Source organism: Frieseomelitta varia, unplaced genomic scaffold (assembly GCF_011392965.1).
Source record: "Frieseomelitta varia isolate USP_RPSP 00005682 unplaced genomic scaffold, Fvar_1.2 scaffold_885, whole genome shotgun sequence".
Classification (NCBI taxonomy): domain Eukaryota; kingdom Metazoa; phylum Arthropoda; class Insecta; order Hymenoptera; family Apidae; genus Frieseomelitta; species Frieseomelitta varia.
Window position 1 is genome coordinate 276394 of NW_025110684.1, and position 24133 is coordinate 300526.

At 32.8% G+C, this 24133-nt stretch overlaps 1 protein-coding gene across 2 annotated transcripts in view; it reads left to right on the forward strand.

The window, feature by feature from the left end:
* LOC122537040 (neurotrimin-like) overlaps window positions 1-24133 on the forward strand; it is a 68862-nt gene that overhangs the window by 35512 nt on the left and 9217 nt on the right. For both annotated transcript variants that reach the window (XM_043669932.1, XM_043669931.1), the window contains exons 2-6: window positions 8348-8506; window positions 12833-12961; window positions 13692-13829; window positions 20908-21057; window positions 22912-22953. In XM_043669932.1, coding sequence (XP_043525867.1) covers window positions 8348-8506; window positions 12833-12961; window positions 13692-13829; window positions 20908-21057; window positions 22912-22953 — 618 coding nt within the window. The remainder of the gene's footprint in view (window positions 1-8347; window positions 8507-12832; window positions 12962-13691; window positions 13830-20907; window positions 21058-22911; window positions 22954-24133) is intronic.

The following is a 24133-nucleotide window of genomic DNA, read 5'->3' on the forward strand; positions in this document are numbered from 1 at the left end:
TAAACTCCATTTCTTTAGTTATAAGTATACTCATAATTTACAACTGTTTATTACATTACTTCAGGCTCGAATTTTGCGAGTTATAGAATTTTAAATAAAGCATATTAAATTTATCTCGGCGATCTGATTAAAATTCTCATTCATTTTGTATATACATATTTCCGCGTTACTACCTTATTATTAAGAAAATAAAATTACTGAAATTGTAAAATTCGTTCAATAAAATCATGAATTTTATTGTATTACGATATTATTTATGGCTTCTGTCTAGAATATTCAAGTGTTCATGATAAAGTAATTACTTCTAAAATGGAAATTATCGTCGTTAGACTCCTTTTTTTCAAATATATTTTTAAACTAGAACTTTAGACAGAAATTTGTTTTATCTACTGTGTATTATTATTATTATTATTATTATTATTATTATTATTATTATTATTATTATTATTATTATTATTATTATTAAACTGCGATTTTTAAGTGGATTTTTAAACTTTTAAAAATATAATTAAAGAAATGGAACTTAATGGAAGTAAGAATGTTGCTTCTTCCACTAAATATCTATATAATTATATTATTACAATATTTCAGATATGATTATAATTATAATATTTTAGACACATTTTATACATTTTCGTGCATTTACATAAATTGCGTGAATGTCTTCGTTCTCCAAAATTTTCACAAATGCACAAAACATCCGCAGTTTAATTATAACAAATATTCTACTTCAGACATTTTTACGTATTAATGCATATCATGTCCAGTTTTGTAACTTTCGATTTTCCATTAATTCTGCAGTTAACTCTGTTAGTCATATAATTGTCACGATCGAGATACACTTTTCATAATTCAACGACCGAATCTTCTTTACTTTGAATAAATTATCTATACCCGTTACTGGGATAGTCAATCTTATTAATCCGAGAGATAGCGTCTGAGCGTATACATAGCTATGCCAGAAAGGCATTTAGCGTTCTCAGATGGTAAAGATGATTGCTGTGGCTAAACGGAATAACCGTCCTATATTTAGACTGTTAGGTTGATAGGAGCGATTCCTCCAGGTTCCGTTGGATAGCCTACAGCAATGTTAATTACGTTTGGAACAAGAGCAAAATAGCTCCGTATCTTTAAATATTCACCGCGTATTTCATTGTTACGTGGTACTGTTTGTGTGCGCGGCTTGTTACCTGTCTATTTCAATCCCCAATGCTGTTTTTGTATTCGTGCTACGTAGATCGACACGTACTAAATGTAAGTCGAATTTAAATAACTTGGATTCTGACGTTTTCGTATTGCTGAAATAACGTTTCGACAATTCTGAACCATGTCAATTCTAAACCATTTACAGTCGCTAATCGCAAGAACACATTTATCATTCTATCCAATTACAAAGGTTCTATTCTTTTTTCTCAATGAACTTTGTTACTGCGTCGTTTGAAACACACTGTGTGGTGAAACTGGAACTTGCACCTTTGCGATCTGCGAAATTCAGCGAAATTAAGTCCCAAGCGTTCCCACTACCGCAAAATAATAATAATACCCGATCAGTACGGATTTAGTATGCCAAATTCATCCTAATAGCACTAGCAAAAACAAGACTGAACTTGCATCATGCCATTGTTCCCCGTCATTCAAGCACGCCTATGATTCTATAGTTCTAACCACCAGCTCATATATATATATACACACACACACACACCTCATTCTCATTTAATCGTTTCCATCGCGATATCCGGTAAAACTAAACTACCCGGCGGAACTCTCAAATAGAACGTTCAAACAGCGAGTAAATATGTCGAAACTATCATCACGAATCCCATGACGGCGCAAGCAACGGGGAAACCAAACATGTAAATGAAGCTGGCGTTAATCTCGAGCATGCTTCCTTCACGCATTGGCTTTCTCTCGTCGTCATCTCGACAGTGTATTACTCTCTCTCTCTTTCTGTATCTAATTCGATCGTATCGAGTTAGCAGGTGTTAGGTGGCTAGCGGATCGCACAGCGTCACGGATTCGCCGTAGGGTCAGAAGGTAAGCGTGGCAAGCTGGAACGAACGTATGGACATCCCGTGAGCACTGCGAAGAGAACAAGTAAGAGAGAGATAGAGAGATAGAGATAGAGAGAGAGAGAGAGAGGAACAGAGATAGCGTACAAGTGAGAGAGAGAGCATCGATAGACTGACCGGGTTGGCTTTGACCCGCCAATTCAGCATCACCCATACGGGTACTCAACCGCAAATCGAGTTCCGGCCGTAGGACGGAATAAAATCGACCCCCCTCATCCCAAAGAGTAGCCCTTCGGCCCTCTCCCTTGCCCGCTAACCACAGCTCTAGCTTCCGGTCGATTCGCATGTAGGCGAATCTGGCTAAGACATTACTCGCGAGGGACGCGTTTGCTCGACGCTCGGGGAGAGGAATACGAGGAGAAAGAACGGCGTCGAAAGTCATGGCTTTAATGGAAGCACGGCTCGAAATGGGAGTTCTGTGAGATATCCAGTTGCTCGCGTGTACTTACGCTTGTCCGCGCGCGAGCGTGCGTGCGTGTGCGCTTTCACTTTGGACAGAGCCGGGAGGAAGGGAATTGGCTCGCCAGTGTATTACATTCTTTATGCCGAGTTCGGTCTCGTAAGTTTGTGTTCGGCAGGAGGGAGCGAATTGATTTTTACCGGTGTTGACTCTTTCAGATGGAAGTCGAAATGTCGCTCGATTATTGCGTGATTATTGTAGATGTTATATTATTTTGGGTGATGTTGTCACGTTGTTATTATATTATTACTGCGTGAGATATTATGTTATTTTGCATACATACGTTGATTACATACGCGATGTTCATTGGTTCTACTGCTGTAAATGAAATTTATTTTGGTCTCCCAAGTGATCTGAGAATAAATAGAAATTTATCACGTTCGAAATTTCTTGAATTTCTTATCAGAAAATCATTCTAGATACGAAGAAATTGATGTGAAAGTTAAAACTCGACAAATTGAACAAAAGGAACTACAGGAGTGAATGATTAGTTAATTTGATCACAGACACGGCAAGAATCACGAATCCACGTGAATCACACAGAATCCTCTACGAAAATTTAGAAGGAGGAAACGTCAAAAAGAAAAAAAAAAAAAAAAAAGAAGAAACTTCTCCATCTATGAATAAGTAAGTTCGCTATGTGAAAACGACCCAGGACGGGAACTCTCTCGGCCCCGCAAACGACAACGTAAATGCAATCCCTGTCTCTCTGTCGTCAACAAACGTAAACCACGGTGCGTTTGCGGTTTGAAGAGCCATCCCGTTGGACACACGGTGGGACGAGTTAAAAGAGCCGGGTTTTAATTGTTCCAACTAGAAGTCTCGGGGCCAGAGGACATTCAGAGGTCATTCAGAGGAATCCGTTACCATTTTTGTTTCCGTCGATGCTGCAGCTCCGTCGCTTGGCGTTATCATTCCCTACTTTATTACGCGTATCTCCTTGCTCGCGCAAATTCTACCCGCCCTGTGCAGTTTAACCCTCCCCGGTTCGTGGATGGGTTGTACGTGCTGTATGAACGAATGGGCGCACCATATACACATACATACATATATATATATATGGTAGAATTTATGGGTGAACAGATATACTTAGCCGGCATGGACGGTGTTGAGTGTAACTTGAGGGGGGACGTTATTGTTGCGTTAAGTGTTACGACAACCGGTGAAACTCGCCCGTAAACGGAATGCGAACGAGAGGGAGATGGATTTATTGCTTCGAAAATACGGGGAACACCGGACATATGTACGTACGCGCGAGCGCGAATTTCCGGCTACAGAAACGGAGCACCGATTGATTTCTCCGTTTGTCATTTTATGAATCTCGTTTCGTTTTTGCGTGACACGTGTCCGTTCGCAGTGATAACGATATTGACGCACGAGCAAGTAGCATAAGACGGCGACGAAGTGGACAGTTGCCAGGGATATGAGAAAGCAAAGATTTTAATTTAATTTTTCTTACTTTCGTGAGTAATTTATTTTATATTGTTATTTATATTTTGTCATCATTTATTATATACTGGAAATTGTTTATAGTTTTAAATTTTTGTGTTTTATATGTTGTATTATATTGTGTCACATAATCTGAGATAATCTACAACATAATCTATATTGTGTCACATAATATGAGAAAGCAGAGATTTTAATTTAATTTTACTGACTTTCCTAAGTAATTTATTTTATATTGTTATTTATATTTTGTCATCATTTATTATATACTGGAAATTGTTTATAATTTTAAATTTTTGTGTTTTATATGTTGTATTATATTGTGTCACATAATCTGAGATAATCTACAACATAATCTATATTGTGCCACATAATATGAGAAAGCAAAGATTTTAATTTAATTTTACTTACTTTCCTAAGTGATTTATTTTATATTGTTATTTATATTTTGTCATCATTTATTATATACTGGAAATTGTTTATAATTTTAAATTTTTGTGTTTTATATGTTGTATTATATTGTGTCACATAATCTGAGATAATCTACAACATAATCTATATTGTGCCACATAATATGAGAAAGCAAAGATTTTAATTTAATTTTACTTACTTTCCTAAGTGATTTATTTTATATTGTTATTTATATTTTGTCATCATTTATTATATACTGGAAATTGTTTATAATTTTAAATTTTTGTGTTTTATATGTTGTATTATATTGTGTCACATAATCTGAGATAATCTACAACATAATCTATATTGTGTCACATGATATGAGAAAGCAGAGATTTTAATTTAATTTTACTGACTTTCCTAAGTAATTTATTTTATATTGTTATTTATATTTTGTCATCATTTATTATATACTGGAAATTGTTTATAATTTTAAATTTTTGCTTTATATGTTGTATTATATATTGTGTCACATAATCGGAGTATGAACAAATAGTACGAAACGATAAAAAAAGCGGATAATTATATAAGGGAAGAACAAGGATTTTACCTTGTTTGATTAATTCGTTCCGTTTTCTCTTTCTTTTATAATTTGTAATTTCAAATTTTGTTGATATTATAATTAATTGCAGTAGATTGTAATTTATATATGTGTTGTGCACTATATATTGTTTATTGTAATTATTTATAAATTGAAACTTTATATTATATCGTGTTATGTGGTAATAATATGTAATTATTATTTATAATGTGTAGAATTCAACAAAATATGTTGCTTTCAACTTATACTGCTACCACAGTAGTATTGGACACTAATCAGGGAGACGCTTCTGGAAGTAGTATGAAACATAATAAAGTACATGTACATAGTCAAATCCATTAGTATATAAAATTTATTTCTCGCAATATTATAAATACTTCAATTTTTTTGAAATTCCATTGAAATTATAGAAGCAAGACTTGATGAAAAAATACTAAAGAAATCCTTGAATTTTCCCTTCATATTTCCAATATTAAAGAACAATATTCGATATTATAAATTAATTAAAATGGTTACATTAACGCAACGTGTTTCCTAATGAATTGAAATAAAAAATGATCGTGATTATCCAATATTATATATCATATATTATTACTTGAATTTCTAATTTATATAATTACAATTTATATTGTATGAATATCAACATTATATTCTGTGTTTTAATCTACGCGTTTTACTCTACGATTATACATATAATTATACAATTTCATATTTATTTGCATTTGTAATTCATTCCAATTTATTCCGTTGTACATGCCACGTATATGTATAAAGTTACTAGCTCCACGCGTGGCTATACTTCTAAGTTTATCCTTTCCTCGAAATGTGTCGTATTAAGCTCTACGCGTTTTTATATTTTTCAGGGGACAACGCGCCCCGCCTGTAACACACACACACGAGGCGCACATTTACGTAACGACAGTTAAATATCCGCCTGTTTGATTATACAGATGTTGGATATTAAGGAAGGTCGTCATAGTTTTACGAGCGCGTGTACGCACCCTCCAAAAANAAAAAAAAAAAAAAAAAAAAAAGAAAGGAAAGAACGCGGAAACAAAATATTTCCCTGTGTATTAATTAATAATTCTCGGTTAAACGCAACACACGTAGTCACGCAGGAACAGAGCGGATCCCCTCGTATGCGGAGTGTCACGCATGACCTAACGCGATGTCGGATGGCACCGGGTCATTGTGATGCCAACACGCTGAAATAAATGCAGATGGCTTCATTTTTCTTGCATGATCTGACCCAATAAGCCGACAAATGCTTCGAAACGACCTCTGCTCTTCTGAATCGTGCTGTTTGCTGTATAAATATCGATTGAAATTCCACCGACAAACAGTATTATTCAAATTTACAACCCATCGGCCGTTGAATTAGGACCAGTCATAATTTCCAATAACGTGCAAAGTCTTCAGTGAAAAGGAAAATGAAAGCATATTCTCCTCGATGTGAATTGAATTAATGCAATTTATTTTGTGAGAAGGAACTGGTTTTTTCTTTTTCGTGAAAATTATATTTGAAGCAAATATTGGCGTGTTTTAGCGAAATATCTCGTTAGTGGATCGATGAGAATTAATTCTAATTAATAATTGTATAACAATGATAAAGCTCTATCTTCCAGTTTCCTTTGCACATAGTAAATGAAATAACGTCAAGAAAGTTTGCAGAATTTCAAATGGGGGAAGTTTAAAGAATTTTAATTTTTTAAGCTCTCCTCTGTGACAGCCGCGTGATCTGTTTATGAAATGAACTTTCATAATTTCATTATACTTGTACTCAAAGACAAAATGTTTATGAAACGTGTTTCATCAAACTTCTGTTTCATTAACTGAATTGCAAGGAGTAATTAAAGTTTTCGATTTCGGTTGGTTAGTTATTCACGTTGATTTAAAGTCAACGATTCGCTGATTCTTCTGAAATTTAATTAAAAGTACACGCGTCATTTAATTGGCTATTGTAAACTCCTTTACGAATGAATTCACTTTTTAATTCATCTCTACTTAAAATTAGGATACATTTTTCTTCTGTATTCTGTATATATTATATTATCATTATTATTGTTATATTAATTTCTTACGTTTGTCGAAATTTTTATATCTATCGTTACAATCCAAAGATCCGTATCTATTCGACCAACAGATAAATCGTTGAAATACAGAAGCACCATTATTATTATTGCGATAATGCTAAACGCGTTGCCGACAATACATCGTCCAGTATCGTAAAACAAATCACGTAGACACAGATGTTTATGATCCGACGTAACAGATCATTCCTGCAGATAAATCTGAATTTATGTTTCGCAAACTGAAAACAGGTTGCAATTTTATTTCCACAAAACACCTGCTGACCTCGTTGCGAGATGTGATACAAAATGTGCAATACCAAGGTAGAAACTGCGCTGGCAAAGGTATCAAACGTTTCTCTCTCTCTCTCTCTCTCTCTCTCTCCGACCCAATGTCTGGCGCTCAACAAAGGTGGAGGACGTGTAATAGCGACGGCAGAATCACGGCTCAGACTTATAAAGAATAATTTATGACTACTTGAAATTAAGATAGTGACGTTAACAAATCTGAATTCTCTGTAGGGGAAATTACCAGCAAACGGGACAAAAGGAGCTCTCGTACGTAGTACGAGAGGAATTTATTCTTTTGGACGATAAACTCGCGGGTTGTTCCGCGGATTGACCGATACGATTTTTAAATGAAATCTCCGTGCATTTTTCGTATTTCACCGTACGCTGGAAGTCAAACTGCAAAGCGTACGAATGCAATCGGGAATTCTATTTCTTGTGTCTTATATATGAACGTGGATTTAGAAGGATATGTCGGTTTGAATAGCAGCAATATTCCAAGAAGCCCTCCTCTGTGTTTATTCTTTGACCGAAATTCCGATTTCTGTTGTTGCGGATATCAAAGGGACGACAATTTTCTGTTTCATGAACGCGCAAGGAGTATTCATAGCGAATGCACGTGTAGCAAAATAATTAAAAATCTGACGTTCTGAAGTCATTCCAAGAATATATTGGTTACAGTGTTATTGCAAATAATAAATGAATGTATAAATATATAATCGTTGTCAGGGACAACGTTGCTCTTTATTAACCATTCAAGACTACGAATTCTCGTTAGAAGTTTTATATAATTTGTTACTGTCTGAATATTTCACATGAATCAAGCTAAAAATTTTTCGAGCAAAATTGTCATAAGATAATTTATACTTTTTTTTTTTTTTGTTGACGTCATGAAGATCTGTTTTTAGAATTCAATGATCGAGAATTCGTTCGTGACAATTGAATGATTAATGTAACTAGTTTTAGGTAGAAAATTTTGGCATTATAATAATTAAATAACAATTCTATTTCATATTTCAAGTACCTCCAAATATTTTGGATTATCCAACGAGCACGGACATGGTGGTGCCAGAAGGCAGTAAAGTGAGTTTACACTGCGAAGCGACGGGATCACCGGCACCTAACATTACCTGGCGACGCGAGGATGGCCAGGACATAACCTTGAGCAACGGGCAGAAAGGTGAGTTTAATCCTTATCAGAGTTTATGTTCACGTTATTTCAAAATAATTGAAATACACACCTCTCTCAATAGACGTCGCGCTTGATAAGTGTCGCAACTCTTATTTTAATCAATAATTATTGGGAGAAGTATTTTTTTTTTAAATGACGCAGAGAATAAAAAATAATTGCAACAACATAATCCTGATTATTTTAAAAGAATTCTAATACTCTTTCTTCTTTAATAATCCCATCGTTCGTCCATTCTCCATAGCTATTTTACAACGTGAGACGATAGGAGATCTAACGAATTAACTTCAATTGTTCAATTAAATACAATTCTGAAGAATAATAAATTGGAAGGGAAGGGAATAACGAGGAGAAAATGATAGGAAATTTTAGAAAATATGTACGAAACTCGTGTTTTGCAAAATAGTCATTCAGAGAAGATATTCAGATTAGAAAACAAGTAGTAAGTACGAAAATATGAGAACACATCGTTAAAATTAATTTTCTTCTACTTTTCAATTCCATCTCGTTACTCAGAAATTTAATTCACTCGGCTGGTACACGTCTTATACGAAATTCATGTCACGGGTATATTATACTAATCTGGGAATAACGTGATGCATCACGAGAACGACGTCCTGATCGCTCGATTTCTATAAGATTTTCAAGTATCCGGGGGTGATAAGCTGCGGAATTATATTCGCCAGATTCGCGGTGGTTTGCAACCGAGTCGTGTAGTCTCCAGAGAGAGCAAATACACCGCGTTCGAGCAAGGCCAATAGGTTAGAGGCTGGTGATACGTTTGCATAGGTGGGGAAGATCTGCTATATTTGCATTGAAATTGGCAAACACCGGCAGGGTGCAACGCGTACTGAGTTTCGCATGGTTGCCTCCTGCGTCCGACAATGAAAGATTGAATGGGTCGTGACTGCCTGTTTGTTTAAACACGCCGCCTTATCCTCAAGCGATTTCATTTTTCCAGTCATGGATCGCGATCGCTAAACTGAACCATCCTCGCTAGAGCTTCAAAGATCTTTCAATTCTCAAGTACAATTTTTTCACATAATTTCAAATAATTCACTTCTACAAGTTCAATTGATGGAGTACAAGTCGAAATTTTTATAACAGCAGACTTCAGCTGGGGAATATTTTGTGGAAAGTTCAGTTTCGTGGCCAACTATAGTTATAACTTTATTTATCACTGAGAAACGGCAGTACTTTATTTTTCTAGCGTTTCTATTAAGAAAACGATAATAGTGAATAACAAAACATCGTAGAAATGATCTGTATCTCTCGGCAAGAGAGTCGCAAATTCGAAAACAAATTTGTACAATTGTATTTGTGACATCATCGATCTTTTTCAGACTTCTCGAATCTTTCCAACGTCGAGATAAATAATTTGTAGAGATGATGTAACATCAGTTTCATTTAAATGTACGAACTTGTTAGAGGAAATTCACTAAAATCCAGTATGAATTTATAATTTCATTATGGAATTGAAGTATTTTTTTAATCAGCACGTTTTTTAAAGTACATATTTTACTTGAACTTTCCACTTGTACATATTTTGTAATTAAAATTCATTTTTCACCCTTTCATTAATAAATTATAGTATTATATATTCTTCACATTCTTTATTTAATAAAGATATGTAATTTTTCTTGACTTATTTACTTTGTAACTTGCTTTTTAGTGCTGCGTTCATTTTTACTTTAATTTTAAAAGGTTGCAGCAGACTTCTCAAACAAATGTTTTATAAAATTATATATTGTAACGAAGCTTTTGGAAAGTAAAAATTGTTGAAACTATTAATTAAAATTATTAATTATTTCACTTTGTTCCGTATTTCACTACATCTTTCAATCCACCATATTGTTATTACTTTTTCAAATAAATTTTAAAAAAATTTTGTGCCAAAACTATAGACAACTGAAATATAAAACATTTGTTCAAGTAATTAAAGTACGAGAAACAGGAAAATGTTTATGCAACTGTTATTCTTAAATGTTGCAAAATCATTTAAATCTCTAGAAACCACGTTGTGAATGTACAAAATTTCTAAAAATATTACGAATAGATTATAAAATTAATATAAATTAGAAAATCGTGTTACTCCTATAGTTTTAGTATTAACGAAATTTATTGACTGCAACAATGCGTTCACGTTGCGAAAAATCATTCGAACTTTTAGAAATGCGTCGATGTAAATTCAGAAAATTTCTATGAAAAAAAAAAAGGAATTATAGATTTGCACCGAAACATCTACTCACGTCGACATACCTACAAAAATTTCATTTCGGACCGAAATTCAGCGGTAAAACGCATAAATCACGTGGCTGGTTGAATGCGATTTGTTTCGTAAGAAAAGCAATGAAGGGATTGTAACTGGTTATTCGTTGGATTTCGCGCGGTTTTCGTTCTTTCCTGTTTCGCGTCGTTCAGTTTGTTAGCCGGGCGCAAATATTCCACCAGATTTAATTATGGTTAACGGACGGACGTCGACTACCTAGACTTTCGGATAAGTAAACTAAATTTGCCGTCCCGTAGCCAGAGAAGACAACACCAAAACTGTGTTACTCCCGGTTGCCTGTTTCCTGTAAATTTCCGTTTCACCTTTGACCACATAAACGAAAAATTTCATTTTCTGTAGCTGTTAAAAGCTGATTTTCCAATGACATGAGAGAGAGAGAGTCAAACAATTGACTGCCCTCTGTGAAAGAAACGATTTTTCTTTTCTTTTATTTAAATGTTAACTTTATTCGATGTATGTATGATCAATGGACGAATAAAGATCCAGATGATAGATGATAAATGGTAATAAATAAATTCATTGTTCGTGGAATGAAAAATATATAATTTCGTCAAAATTTGAAAATTAAAGCTAGTTTGATTTATACGATATATAAAGTGATCAGAAATAAAGTTTGTGTAATACAGACAGGAATTTTATTTCTTGAATAGTATCGACGATGAACAAAGCCCGGATGTTTCTGCAAATTTTATATTTCTACGACGATTATTAAAAAAAAAGAAGTTTAATGATTAAAAAAAGGAAAATTAATTAAATGTCATAAAGTGTATTATGCCTGAAATATTTTATACATTTTTCCGTATTATCTGCATTATATGTATTTGCTCATCCCCAAATTTTTCATAAATGCATGAAAATAATTACTGACGACACGTTCAGATATTATTTATCAAGATAAAGTTACGTTCTCGTTTTATGTCACGAATTCTCCATAATCGAAATAAATTTTCGTAGCAGAGGGACCTTTCAAAACCTTTTAGCGTTTCTCTCGGTGAATTCGACTTTTTAAACAACATCGAATTCCGTGACGTCCCGTTAAAAAGATTTGACATGATACGCGTATGTATGAATATTATTATTTATAATTTTATTTCTGGCACTTTTTATTTTTTTTTTTTTTTTGATAAAACCTGACGCGAAGTATAACGAAATACCGTTCTATCGTTTCGAATAAAAATTAACACACTGGGAAATAGCAGCGAGGGGGGGAGGGGGAGGGGGGGGGAGGAACGCGACTTGAAAAATTATACGTTAAAATCGAGGAGAAAATTTCGTGAGCTCGGCTATGCTTTTGATTACTTTCCAAAACAAATTATAGCGGGGAATTTCGACGCAGTTTTCATCGTATTGCAGATAGCACTGCCAGGAAATACACTGACGCTGAAAAAGTTGTTCGAGCCCATTTCAAAAACTTCACGCTCGTATACCAAACTGTCTAAAAGTGTACCTTCCCAAACTTCCCAGAAAAAAATAAAAAAAAGAGAGAGAGAGAGAACACGAAGCTTCAACGAACGCAAGTATCACGTTACTTTATACGTGAAATCTGTTTAATCGAAAATAAATGTCAATTTCGAAGAACGATGCGTTATTATAATATTTATTATACTATATATATTATTTGTGCACAAGGTGTTTCAATTCTTCTTTGAATCTTTTCGAAATATCCCAATGAAAAAAATGAATGAGTAAAAAGATGTTATGTAAAACGTTTGAGATGTGTATTAAAAATTACAATAAAATTATGTTTAGACTTGCAATGTTATTTAGTTTCATACTATTAAACTTTAATCAGTCACTAATTAAACGTTAGTCAGTCAGCCAGTCGTTCAGAGAAGTCTGCATAAATTTTGCTAAATTTCAAATATTCAATTTGAAAAAAATGGATCCCAATTAATTTATTAATTAAAATTGGATCATTTTTAAAATTTCGTGAATGTTATACAATCGAGCGAATAATTATACAAAGCAGGAATAATTGTATTTCCCATCAAAACAAGTTTTAACTGTTATTAAAATTTATTTTACAGTTCAGAGCATCGACGGGCCAAATTTTAATATTTCCAAAGTAACACGAGTACACATGGGCTTCTATCTTTGCATCGCAATCAATGGCGTGCCCCCATCAGTTAGTAAAAGAATTATGCTAACAGTTCAATGTAAGTATTTCTTTTCACACTACGTACGATGTTACGTAGCAAAGTATTAAAATTTCCTTTCAATTCTTTCGCTAGTTCCTGAAAACAGTATCGATATAGCCTTTTATCATATATACAATCATTATAAGCATTATAACATGATCATTAATATTTTAAATTTTTTAAATATTCAGCGTCCCAATAAATATCCAATTTAAAAGCCAATTATACTTCATTTAACTAGATTATTTATTTAAGCAGTTATTATTATTAACCAAAGAATCAATTATTTATTTAATATTTATACTTTCAGGCATTAATTCATAATAATCGAGGTAAACGAGTTAATTCATCATTTAATATGATAATTGTGATACTTACATCTCATCTACATTCTTACACGAGTCGTTTTACTTGTTTTATTTCAAAGGGGAAACAAGTTACGCCCCATTAGACAAAATTGATCTTTTCATCGACAATTGTAGAAATCTTTAATCAAGAGACGTCTCGTTTCAGAATTTTCACATGGAGAAATCTTTTCGATTTCAAGTATCGTAGCGAGTTAACAGGATTTAGAGAATTATCTCAAACTATTTTGCTGGTTTTGATTTTCACTTCCTCGAGCCAAATTGTTCGACCCTTTCATCCCAAACTTATCGAGCCCAATGATAAAATGCAAAACCCGAACGGAGCACGAGCGAAAATTGAACGTTTATTTACGCGGCGGGGGAATTTGTTTTTCTTCTTCCAGTTCCGCCCATGATTTCGGTGCAGAATCAATTGGTGGGCGCCCACGAGGGACAACAGTTGACTCTAGAGTGCCACTCGGAGGCTTATCCTAAATCCATCAATTATTGGACAAGGGATAAGGACGAAATAGTTCCGCAAGGTAGGTTAAAACAATGACTCACTGTTTTTCCTGTGGTACACGCAGCATTTATCCATGCAGAACTTCGTTATTAACGAGAGATTATTTGTTATAGACATCTCAGTCGTTCTCAATATGGCCACAGACATACTTACAATTAGAATCACTTAGACTTTATCTGCAAGATTAATTTTCATTCACTTTTAACTAGTTTTTCTTAATTTATATTAACCAATATTATCTATCGCTTTCAGCAGTAGATATCTTTTGGAATCTATGACTCAAGTATTTAAATTATTATATCTAAATATTTTATATTATATTTAAATTAATTTTATATTATATTTAAATATTTTATATTATGTTTATATTATATTTAAATTTAATTTTATTATATTTATTATATTACATTTAAATTAAATTTAATTTTATATTATATTTAAATTAATTTTATATTATATTTATATTATATTTAAATTAATTTTATATTATATTTATATTATATTTAAATATTTTATATTATATTTAAATTAATTTTATATTATATTTATATTCTATTTAAATTATTATTATCATTTAAGATGCATGTAGTTAGTATTATACGTGGTTGCCCAAGATAGGATTAAAGAAGATGAAAATTAGGTTAGGAAGTTTCGTTTGAAGCGCTGAGAATCATAATCGTGTAAATTACTCATAATGTTTCACGTGAAATTATGTTTTGCGTCTAGTATTGATTTCTCAGTTAAGTGTTAAAATGAAGTATTGCTCGATAATTCTTACCAATAAATGAAGTAACAATAGTTGATCATGAAAGTATGTAAACATATATAGAGTCTTCGACACTTGGAACGTACCATCAACTCAAATTATTAAAATTCACACTTACACCGCTATGATTCTCAGCCTCGTATGGCTGTGTTTCGTATTTTGATTTAATTTTCGTAAGTCTGAGAAACACGTCAGACACATAACAATATGTATAAAATAATTGGACGAAAATATATTTTATTGACAAATATTCTATTTGAATAAGGAAAAATTCGAACAGTAGGATATTAGAATATTATAGGAATATTATATATATATATTATAAATAATTATAAATATTATAAATAGTAGCGATAAAGTACCAAATTGATCTTACTTTCTTCTCACGGCCAACGAAAGGATTTTACACCTAACCAGTTTCCTCGTATTGGTATCTTAATCTTCCCAAGGTGTAATTACACGTCCATATATACACTCTTCTTACACTCGTTGTATTTTCCAACGAAGGAGAAGTCGAAGAAGTCGAAGAACAGGGTAACGAGGACTTTGAATAACGAAAGCTTTGTAACGAACGCATAAACACGCGCACAGCAAAGCGCGAGTATAAACGTTCCAGACCGGGCCTATAAAAGCCAGCTTTAGTACTTTCTATCGATCTGCTGCCGTTCCTTTCCTCCAGATCCTCGTATTTTCCTCGTATCACCATCTCCGCTCGTTTAGTGGCTCTCTTCAAATACATTTTGACGTACAACGCCGATCGGGTCCACCTTCTCCTGACCGTGTCTAGGGTCATGGTGCGTCAGCAACCTACCTGCTGACCGAATTTATTCTCCCTCAGTTGCTCAAGTCCGCCATAAGGCGTTGCATCGGTCACGTGATCCTCGATCCTGGCATTTAGATCACCGCTCAACGACCTAAATCTTCCCAATCCTCGAGCTACTTTTTCCAAATTTCCCAAACACTGAATTTTTCAAAATTGTTCGAAGCATGTTTCTTGGACTGTGTTGCGCGTTTCGAAGTTTCGGTCGTACATGTTAGAATGTCACTGCCGTCGGAAATTAGTCTGAGCAAGGAATTCATTTAGTATCTTATTGGTATACAAATGGATTAATCACGTATTGGAAAATACTCTCATCGTCGAACTTATATTCGCGTGCTTATATTATACTTGTGCCTATCTCTAGAGAAAAGTTCTCGATCGAACATAATAAGTATCCAAAAACATTGAGATCACTGGGGTACAAAATACTGCTGCATTTGCTTGAAAGTTCCACGAAAAAAAAAAATAATAAAATAAATTTCCTGTTCCCGTTATTTTTCAATCCAACTCGCGAACGCGAGAGAATCGTTTTTTTGAATATTTTCGAATGCTTGTGTTCAATCGAAAACTTTCAAGTAGTATATGTATGAGTATATATAGTATATATAGTGTATGTATATACATATACGAAAAAAAAAAGAAACCAAACATTTAACAATCATCATCGCAAATAAAATATTTTCACATCTGTTGAAAACATTCTCCGCAAATCTGCTTGAGAATCCACTTTGAAAACCCCCGTTACAACTGTACGACGTACTGGACGCGTCGATTGAAGAAGCGAATCGACTGCCTAACACGTTTACATGGCTGATACATCACGTGTCTGATCAAATGTTTCGTTTGATTTACCTTTCGCTCGGTTATCCGAACGGAATTAGCCTCTGAATAATACATGCGAGTTTCAAGCAGCCAACGTTAGAGGTGTAACGTGATTTTTATCTAGCATTTATAGAGAGAAATCGAGGATGCGTGTTATGTATATGAAGAACCGAAACGGCAGGGTCTGGCCTTTTCTCCTGTCGTTATTATTACGTCGCCAGCCTTGTTGATATTTGCATCTGTATCGAAAGCAATAATAGTACGTACAGTGTGAATTTTGATCCAGCAATCGGGTTACCGCACAATTTCCATCGCCGCTTTTCCGTCGCCTCGCGTCGTCACATTTTTTTGAAAATTAATCGCCAAGCTAAAAGGAGGAAAGAAACTGAGAGATTTAGAAAATTAAATATTGATCGTGCAAGATTTAACGCATTGGCGCGAGTGACGCCGTCGCGCGCGTTTCTGCTAAAATAGTTGAGAACAAAGTGTTATCACATGTGTGCGTGCACATTTCCGACAGATAATGGTTTTATGCCTGAAAGGGAATTTTGCTATTCTGAATTTTTTTCTATTGATCCAGTAATGTGTTTTCGCATGGTACAGCCGTTTGAAACACCAGCACCGATGAAAATGAAAACGCGCGCTAATGGGTTAAATGATCTCTTTGTTAAATGAATTTCCAAGTAACGATGGAATAATTTGAAAAATTAATATTTGCGCCGAAGCGCACTAATCTTTCCCATTAAATATCCGGGAATATTAAATATTTACGAAAATTTACATGAAACATGTAAAATTTATTATACACTAGAAATTAATTTGCATTACGCTTTTGGTCATTACACTCTTTAAATTGTTCCGACAGTTACAGCATCTTGAGGATGAATAAAAATAGGCTTTCTTTAATCGACAATCTTTTTACGAGAAACAATGCGATGGAAAAAGAATTTCTACAATATTATCATCCGTGAAAAATTATTAACGTATGTGATTTAACTTTATATCAATTTAAATGGCAGAAATTTTATAGAAACAACGAAATCTTATGGGAACTCTTCACTTTCGAAAATTACAAAAACGTTTCTCATCTGCTTTACAATTCTGCATGAAATTTAATTAATAAATTTATTCCTCTCGAATTTTAATTTCATTGAATTTAATTTAATCCAAACTTCGTAATGTACATTCTCTCGTCTCCTATTAGCATTTTGATAACTTCAAACATGATTGCACACCTTCCAGAAGCCTATTTTAATATTTATTTGATTCAATATCTTGCGTATTAGGATAAATAACAGAAAAATCGTTTCTCTCTCAATTTACATTCAGCAACACCCTACTTTCTCTCGTCAATGTTCATTCTATTTCAATTTCGGATAATTCCGCGGATAAAAATTAACGTCACTCCCGTCCCGTTCGAGCACGTGCAACAATGATAATCGTAACTCATTATCCAGCAGAAAATATCCAGGCAATTGCTCGTCAATCGGATTGTCAGTCGCGCCGAAAGGACAATTCTCGGGCATTCTCGAAAAATGATTGTGCCCGCTCGTCCAAGCATGCACCATGAGCGAGGGTGCATTATCGCTCGCGATTCTAGGATTCGCGCCGGTTCGCTCCGATAAACATAAAATTCATTCAACAGCGAGATCCTCGATTGACAGAATGTTTTCCCCCACCGAATTTCGAAGCTGATTCACGGACGATGCCCCTAACGGCCATTCACCTGGCCTGGCAATCGTAGCCGTCTCTCCTTTCATTATTTCGCTTTGCATCCACGTAGCCGTTCACTCCCGCCAGATAGCTAGAGGCCCCGGCATCGATAGAATCTCGAGTCTTACCAGTCGTAGAACGGAAATGTCTCTGAATGGTGTCGATCTAAACAGAAATCACGTTAACTTAGGACCGGTGCGCGACGAATACGAAAGTAAGCTAGATAGGCCGGGAACCAAGCTGGCCCATCGTTCGTGAAACTTGATTGAACCATTGTGGCGCGTTCGTTCAAAAGACGCTGGGAATTTCTGTGCCCGTTTCCGCGCGCGCGACCATTTCCGTAAAAAAAGGGAAAAAAGGAAGGAAAAATCGGCCAAAGAAGCGGCATTATTTATTATCCATCGGATGGATGGATCGATCGCTTGCGAGTTATCATCACAGTTCCAGGATGATAGCGGTGACTTTTCGCTCGCGTGTCCTTGAAATTGCCACGTTCGATGATTGATGAATTTGTTATCGGGACGGTTTACGAGCACAATCGGAGATCAAAATAACGGAATAAATTGTGGAAACGGTTCGACGATTACGGTGGTATTTTGGTTTGTTATATATTTAATGCTCTGCGACCAGAATCTCGTTCGTTCAGAAAATTAAATTCGATTTATCTGAGAGTGTTAAATCAAATTAAATTACTCCAATTTGTAGTCCAATGAACGAATCTGACGAAAGATTGTTTCGTATATTTTTCTAATCATACGTTGATGTGATGTGAAATGATACGAACAATACTGTGAAAGATACAAAAAGGATAAGTCGTTCGTTTCATTCGAGACTGTATAACATAAATTGTACGAGATAAGTGTTCAGAATAAAATTATATTGCAAACAAGTATGCAAAATACGATATTGAAAATGTAGACGTGTCGATGTATACCTTCAAGTTACATGATTATGTATTTACAACGACAAAATCTAATGTGAATAAAGAGAAAAACATAAACTTAATTATAAAGTAACATGTATATTTAACACATCATATAAAATGAGCAATAATAACGACATAATAATTTTTCATTTTCAATCACGTTCGCTCTATTACATCGAAATATATAAATGTATGAAAACATTGTAATCATGTCCAATATCGAGGCTGATATTTATGAAATAAATTTACTTCGTAGTTCTCTATCGAAACTAGTTGTTTGACACAACGAAGTAGTCAAGCATTATGAAATATTTGTACTTTCGAGGCGGTGTCGGGGATAATAATCCGGCAGAAAATTTGAATAATTCATTAGACGCAGGGAGAAATATTTGTTTAATAAAATAATGCAAATTTCCCCGAAAATCTAAGATAAGTTGAATCCAGTTAAATTTTGCTGTACAGGACGTGCGTGGCTGTCATTTGAACGTTGGTGTGCAAAGCTGACACAGCACGTAGCAGTATTACAGGATACTGCATTCGCTAAGATGATTCAGACAAGACTTGATAACGCTAAACATCAACAGTGTCGGCAACACAAACACCGTTGCAGATCAACTAGTTTATTATACAGTGAATGTTAACTGATCTTTGAAAGAACGGAATAAACTATATATATTTAAAGTGGCAATGCAATTTACGAACGAAGCGAATGATTAATATTTCTTCCAATCATGAAAATCATCTTCACACTATGAAAGTAATTCAATAAAATTCGTACATAATTATCTACAGAAGTAATTTATGATGAAAATGCAGAAAAAAGTATGAAAACGGTCTTCTCTTGAAATTTAATTTGATGAAATTTAATTAATTATATTTTAATATAATGTTATTTATAGTATGATATTTTTACTATAATAATTTATATTATAATATTGTATTAATTTATAATTTATATTATTTAAATATAATATATTATAATTTATAATATTTTAATATTTTAATATTATAATATTAGTATTATTTGCTATAATAATTTACATTATTATGTATAATATTTCCTATAATAATTCTCCCGACAACAGTGTGAGAATATAAAGTACTAAGTACAAGTAAAGATTTTTCTAAGTTATGCTGACAGTGTTTATTGCTGGATATAATGCAGTCACGTTAAACTGCGTAGAACGAAAATACAACCACAAATCAACGAAGATGAAATGAAAATAAAGAATGAAATACACGCAGCATAATCTGCTATTAAATTTCTTTCCACGTAGAATCGTTTTACTATTTTAAACAGTCGTTATATATCGTAAATGTATGGAATAATTACCCTTGAAGCAGCGACAGTGACTAACAGCAAAAAAAATAACAGTTGAATAAATTTCGCTTTCCCGTCGTGTTAACGATTAAAGAACTAAACTTTCTTCGGGAAAAATTGCGGTGCAAACGTTTTAGTTTGGAACCGTCTAAATATCTAAACGGATAATTAAAAACAGAAGAAGTTGCAACGAATAAACTTTGACAGAAGCAGATGAATTACTCATTAAATGTTAAACCATCATAACACATGCAACTTTGAAAACTGTGTCTCGTATAAAAAATTCGTGTTGTTGTTCAAAAGATTACTGTCACCAGCGGAAATGTTTTCGATCAAACATTTGAACAGTGTTCATAAGTGTTCATTAAAGAAATAGTGGTATGAGATATAGAATAAAATTATGAATATTTCTTCGAAATACATGGAACAGTGAAATCAGCGACTTTAATTTAATTCATGAGAGCAAAAGGTTCGAGTGGTGTCCTGATTTATGGCACAGGTCAGGCTATTTTCAGAGAAAACCCAGCAGGAGAACTAAGGCCTTGTTGGCTCATTAGAAGTTATCTTGAAATCCGATAATGATTCAATATATTTAATTCATAAAATACTTTCTATGATTGACAAAAATATTACAATTTCAAATTTTAACAAATTCACTAGTAGTGTTAATAAAGTTATAATAAGCGATTTCTAGATAATTTAAATAACGTACAATTGTAATTCCTTTCAGGAGGAAAATACGAGCCTATACTACTGGACAACGCGTATAAAGTTCATATGAAGTTAACAATCAACTCTGTCAGTGCATCGGATTTTGGATCGTATAAATGCGTCTCTAGAAACGCATTAGGAGACACTGATGGCACCATCAAAGTTTACCGTGAGTGCAATTAAACATTAATCTAGATCGTGTACATTATTCACACATGAGTGCGAAACTTTCGTGAAGAACTATATTTAGTTCTTCATTCAAAATACATATCGTTTCTATTGAACTTTCATTTCCTTCTAACGAATGCATTTTTTTCTTTTTTTCTTTTAAACAATGGACGAATAAATTTTAGAAAACAAACGTAATTTTCATAATAGATTGGACTTTTTTTTAAAATAATGGACGAATAAATTTTAGAAAACGAACGTAATTTTCTGCTGTTAATAGATTGGAGTTTTTTTTTTAAAGTGTTAGAATACTTCAATTGTAAATTGTACGTGAATGAGAAATTTCAGTAAAATTCCGCAGAGATCAATGTCAGTACAGTAATCTTCTCTATGCGGGCGATCATCTCAATTTATAGCGAGATGAGCGCCTAGTCCCGTCTCGTTGAAACAACCATGCTTCAGGAAGTTCATCGAAAATTACTTCCTAGTTAAAACCTTTTGTTAAACCGTTTAAATACCTCGTAACAGTAGCTTTGTCGTAACACAAAATTTTATTAGAATAGTCTTTCCGAGGTTTCAACGCATTTCTTCCAAGGAAACGATTACACAGCTTTAATTACTTCCTACTATCACGGTTAATAAATATTAATAAATATTATTTTCTTATTATTATTCTAAAATTACTTTTAAATTCAAAAATACTAATGTAACAGTGTATTAATTTTTCAAAGTTTCTTAAAATATTTTAAAATTTTTTAAACTCAGAAATATTCGTTATGATAAATATTGTTTTCTTACTATTATTCTGAAATTATTTTTAAATTCAAAAATACTAATATAACAGTAGTGTATTAATTTTTCAAAGTTTCTTAAAATATTTTAAAATTTTTTAAACTCAGAAATATTCGTTATGATAAATATTGTTTTCTTACTATTATTCTAAAATTATTTTTAAATTCAAAAATACTAATATAACAGTAGTGTATTAATTTTTCAAAGTTTCTTAAAATATTTTAAAATTTTTTAAACTCAGAAATATTCGTTATGATAAATATTGTTTTCTTGCTATTATTCTGAAATTATTTTTAAATTCAAAAATACTAATATAACAGTAGTGTATTAATTTTTCAAAGTTTCTTAAGATATTTTAAAATTTTTTAAATTCAGAATTAATATCGTTAAAATAACAGATGTGACATAAATTGTACAATACCGATGTATTTATTAAAAGTGGGGAGAAGTATTTTAAAAAAAGTTATCTTCGAGAAGTTGTTCAATATTTGATTCATTGTATAGTTGATTTCCATATTTAAAATAGTATTGAAGTTTTAATGGAAACTTTTTCAGCGTACGCATATTCCCATAAAAAGCTTGTAAATTGTTACATTGCCACTTGTCGAAAACTTTGTTGTGCCAAGTGTACTGAAAGTGTTACTGAAAGTGTGTGTAAACTTTCAGCCGTAATGTGAGGGCTAACAAGAAGTTTGAAAGTTAGAGCATAGATAAACAGCTGTAAAAGTTTGGATTTGTTAAGATGAACTCTTTCGGTATCATATTTTCGTTTCGTTCGAATAATTGCATTAAAAGCGTATAAAGATGTTTACCGAAATTCAACTTGCAAAATTGAAACTATTCTTTCTTTTCCTGTTTATGTTTACGTAGAAACGCACCGTTCATAATAAAACTAATGTTTTTTATTTGAAATCACAATTACACAAGATTTTTAATCTTATGAGAAACCAAATTTAATTACTAAATAAATTGTGTTATAAAAATTCTTCGAACGCTTGTTATGTAAGACAATATTTTAATATAAAAAAAAGTTATGTTAATGTACGTTTTCTATATGTTCTAGCAATGTCATCTTCGAATTCTACTAGTAATACAAAATACAAAGGTGAGTTCTAATTTCCTTCCTTTAATATTCTTTTTATTATAAAATATACTTGAAATTTGAAAATAATAGTATACAAGATTATACTATGATAATAAAATTGAAATAATATTTTACACAAATTTAATGGCAATATTTTTAGAAATTATTTTCATATAAATTTGTCACTTATAAGTCGACTCAATTGAATGACATTTTATTCAATGTGTAACTTAAATAACGATCTCTAAATTTAGCTTTATTTATTAATTACTCGAATTATTTCCGTGCATTAGACTCGACATATACACAAACATGCTTTTAAATCAGGAACAAATTATCGGTAATCTAAATCGTTGGTTAGGGAATAGAATCAATTTGCAGCGGCGTTAATACATTAATTGATTCAAGCACAATTGCGACGAAATTTGAAACACAAATGGGATCTCTTGTAACCAACGTTTGCCAGCACTGAAATTGAAATAAATTTTCACCGGATAATTAATCTTTTTGTAATAATTATAATAATTTTACTGTTGCGTGAATGTTAATTGCATTAAAGAAAGATAACAAAACTTTATATTCCTTATATTATATGTGTATATAGTTAATCATTGACAGTTAGACAAATTTTGAGATATACATATCAAATCCAGATTTAAAAGAGACTTGACAATTCAGAATTTATTAAAAGACGCCGATCTCAAAAATATGAGATTGTGAAAAAGAATTTCCTCTGTCTATATTTTATCAATGATAATAAGCCAAAATTTAATAAATCATACTTTCATCTATCAAACAAAAAGCCAAAGACCTAATTATTCGAAAATTAAAAGATTTATTAAAAGACATCGACCACAAAAGTACAAGAATTTCCTTACTCTGTGTATACAATGTTACATTAGTTGACAAAATTTAATCAATTGTCCTATAATAATTAATTTATCGCACTTGAAAAACGATCACAAAAGTCTGTCTATATTTTATACCTCGTGTTGCCTTCGCTGCGTGTATTCTATATTTTTATCACGGTAGGCAACACTTGGTGGATTAACGATTCCAAAATCTGCTTGTTATTCCGTCCGATATTTTTTTCCCCCCTCCTTTCTTTCTTTTCTTTTCTTTTTCTTTTTTTTTTTTTTTCTCATCTCGATTGGCTCTACGATCTCGTGAAATTTGTTTGTGTTCGACTGCGTTCATTGTT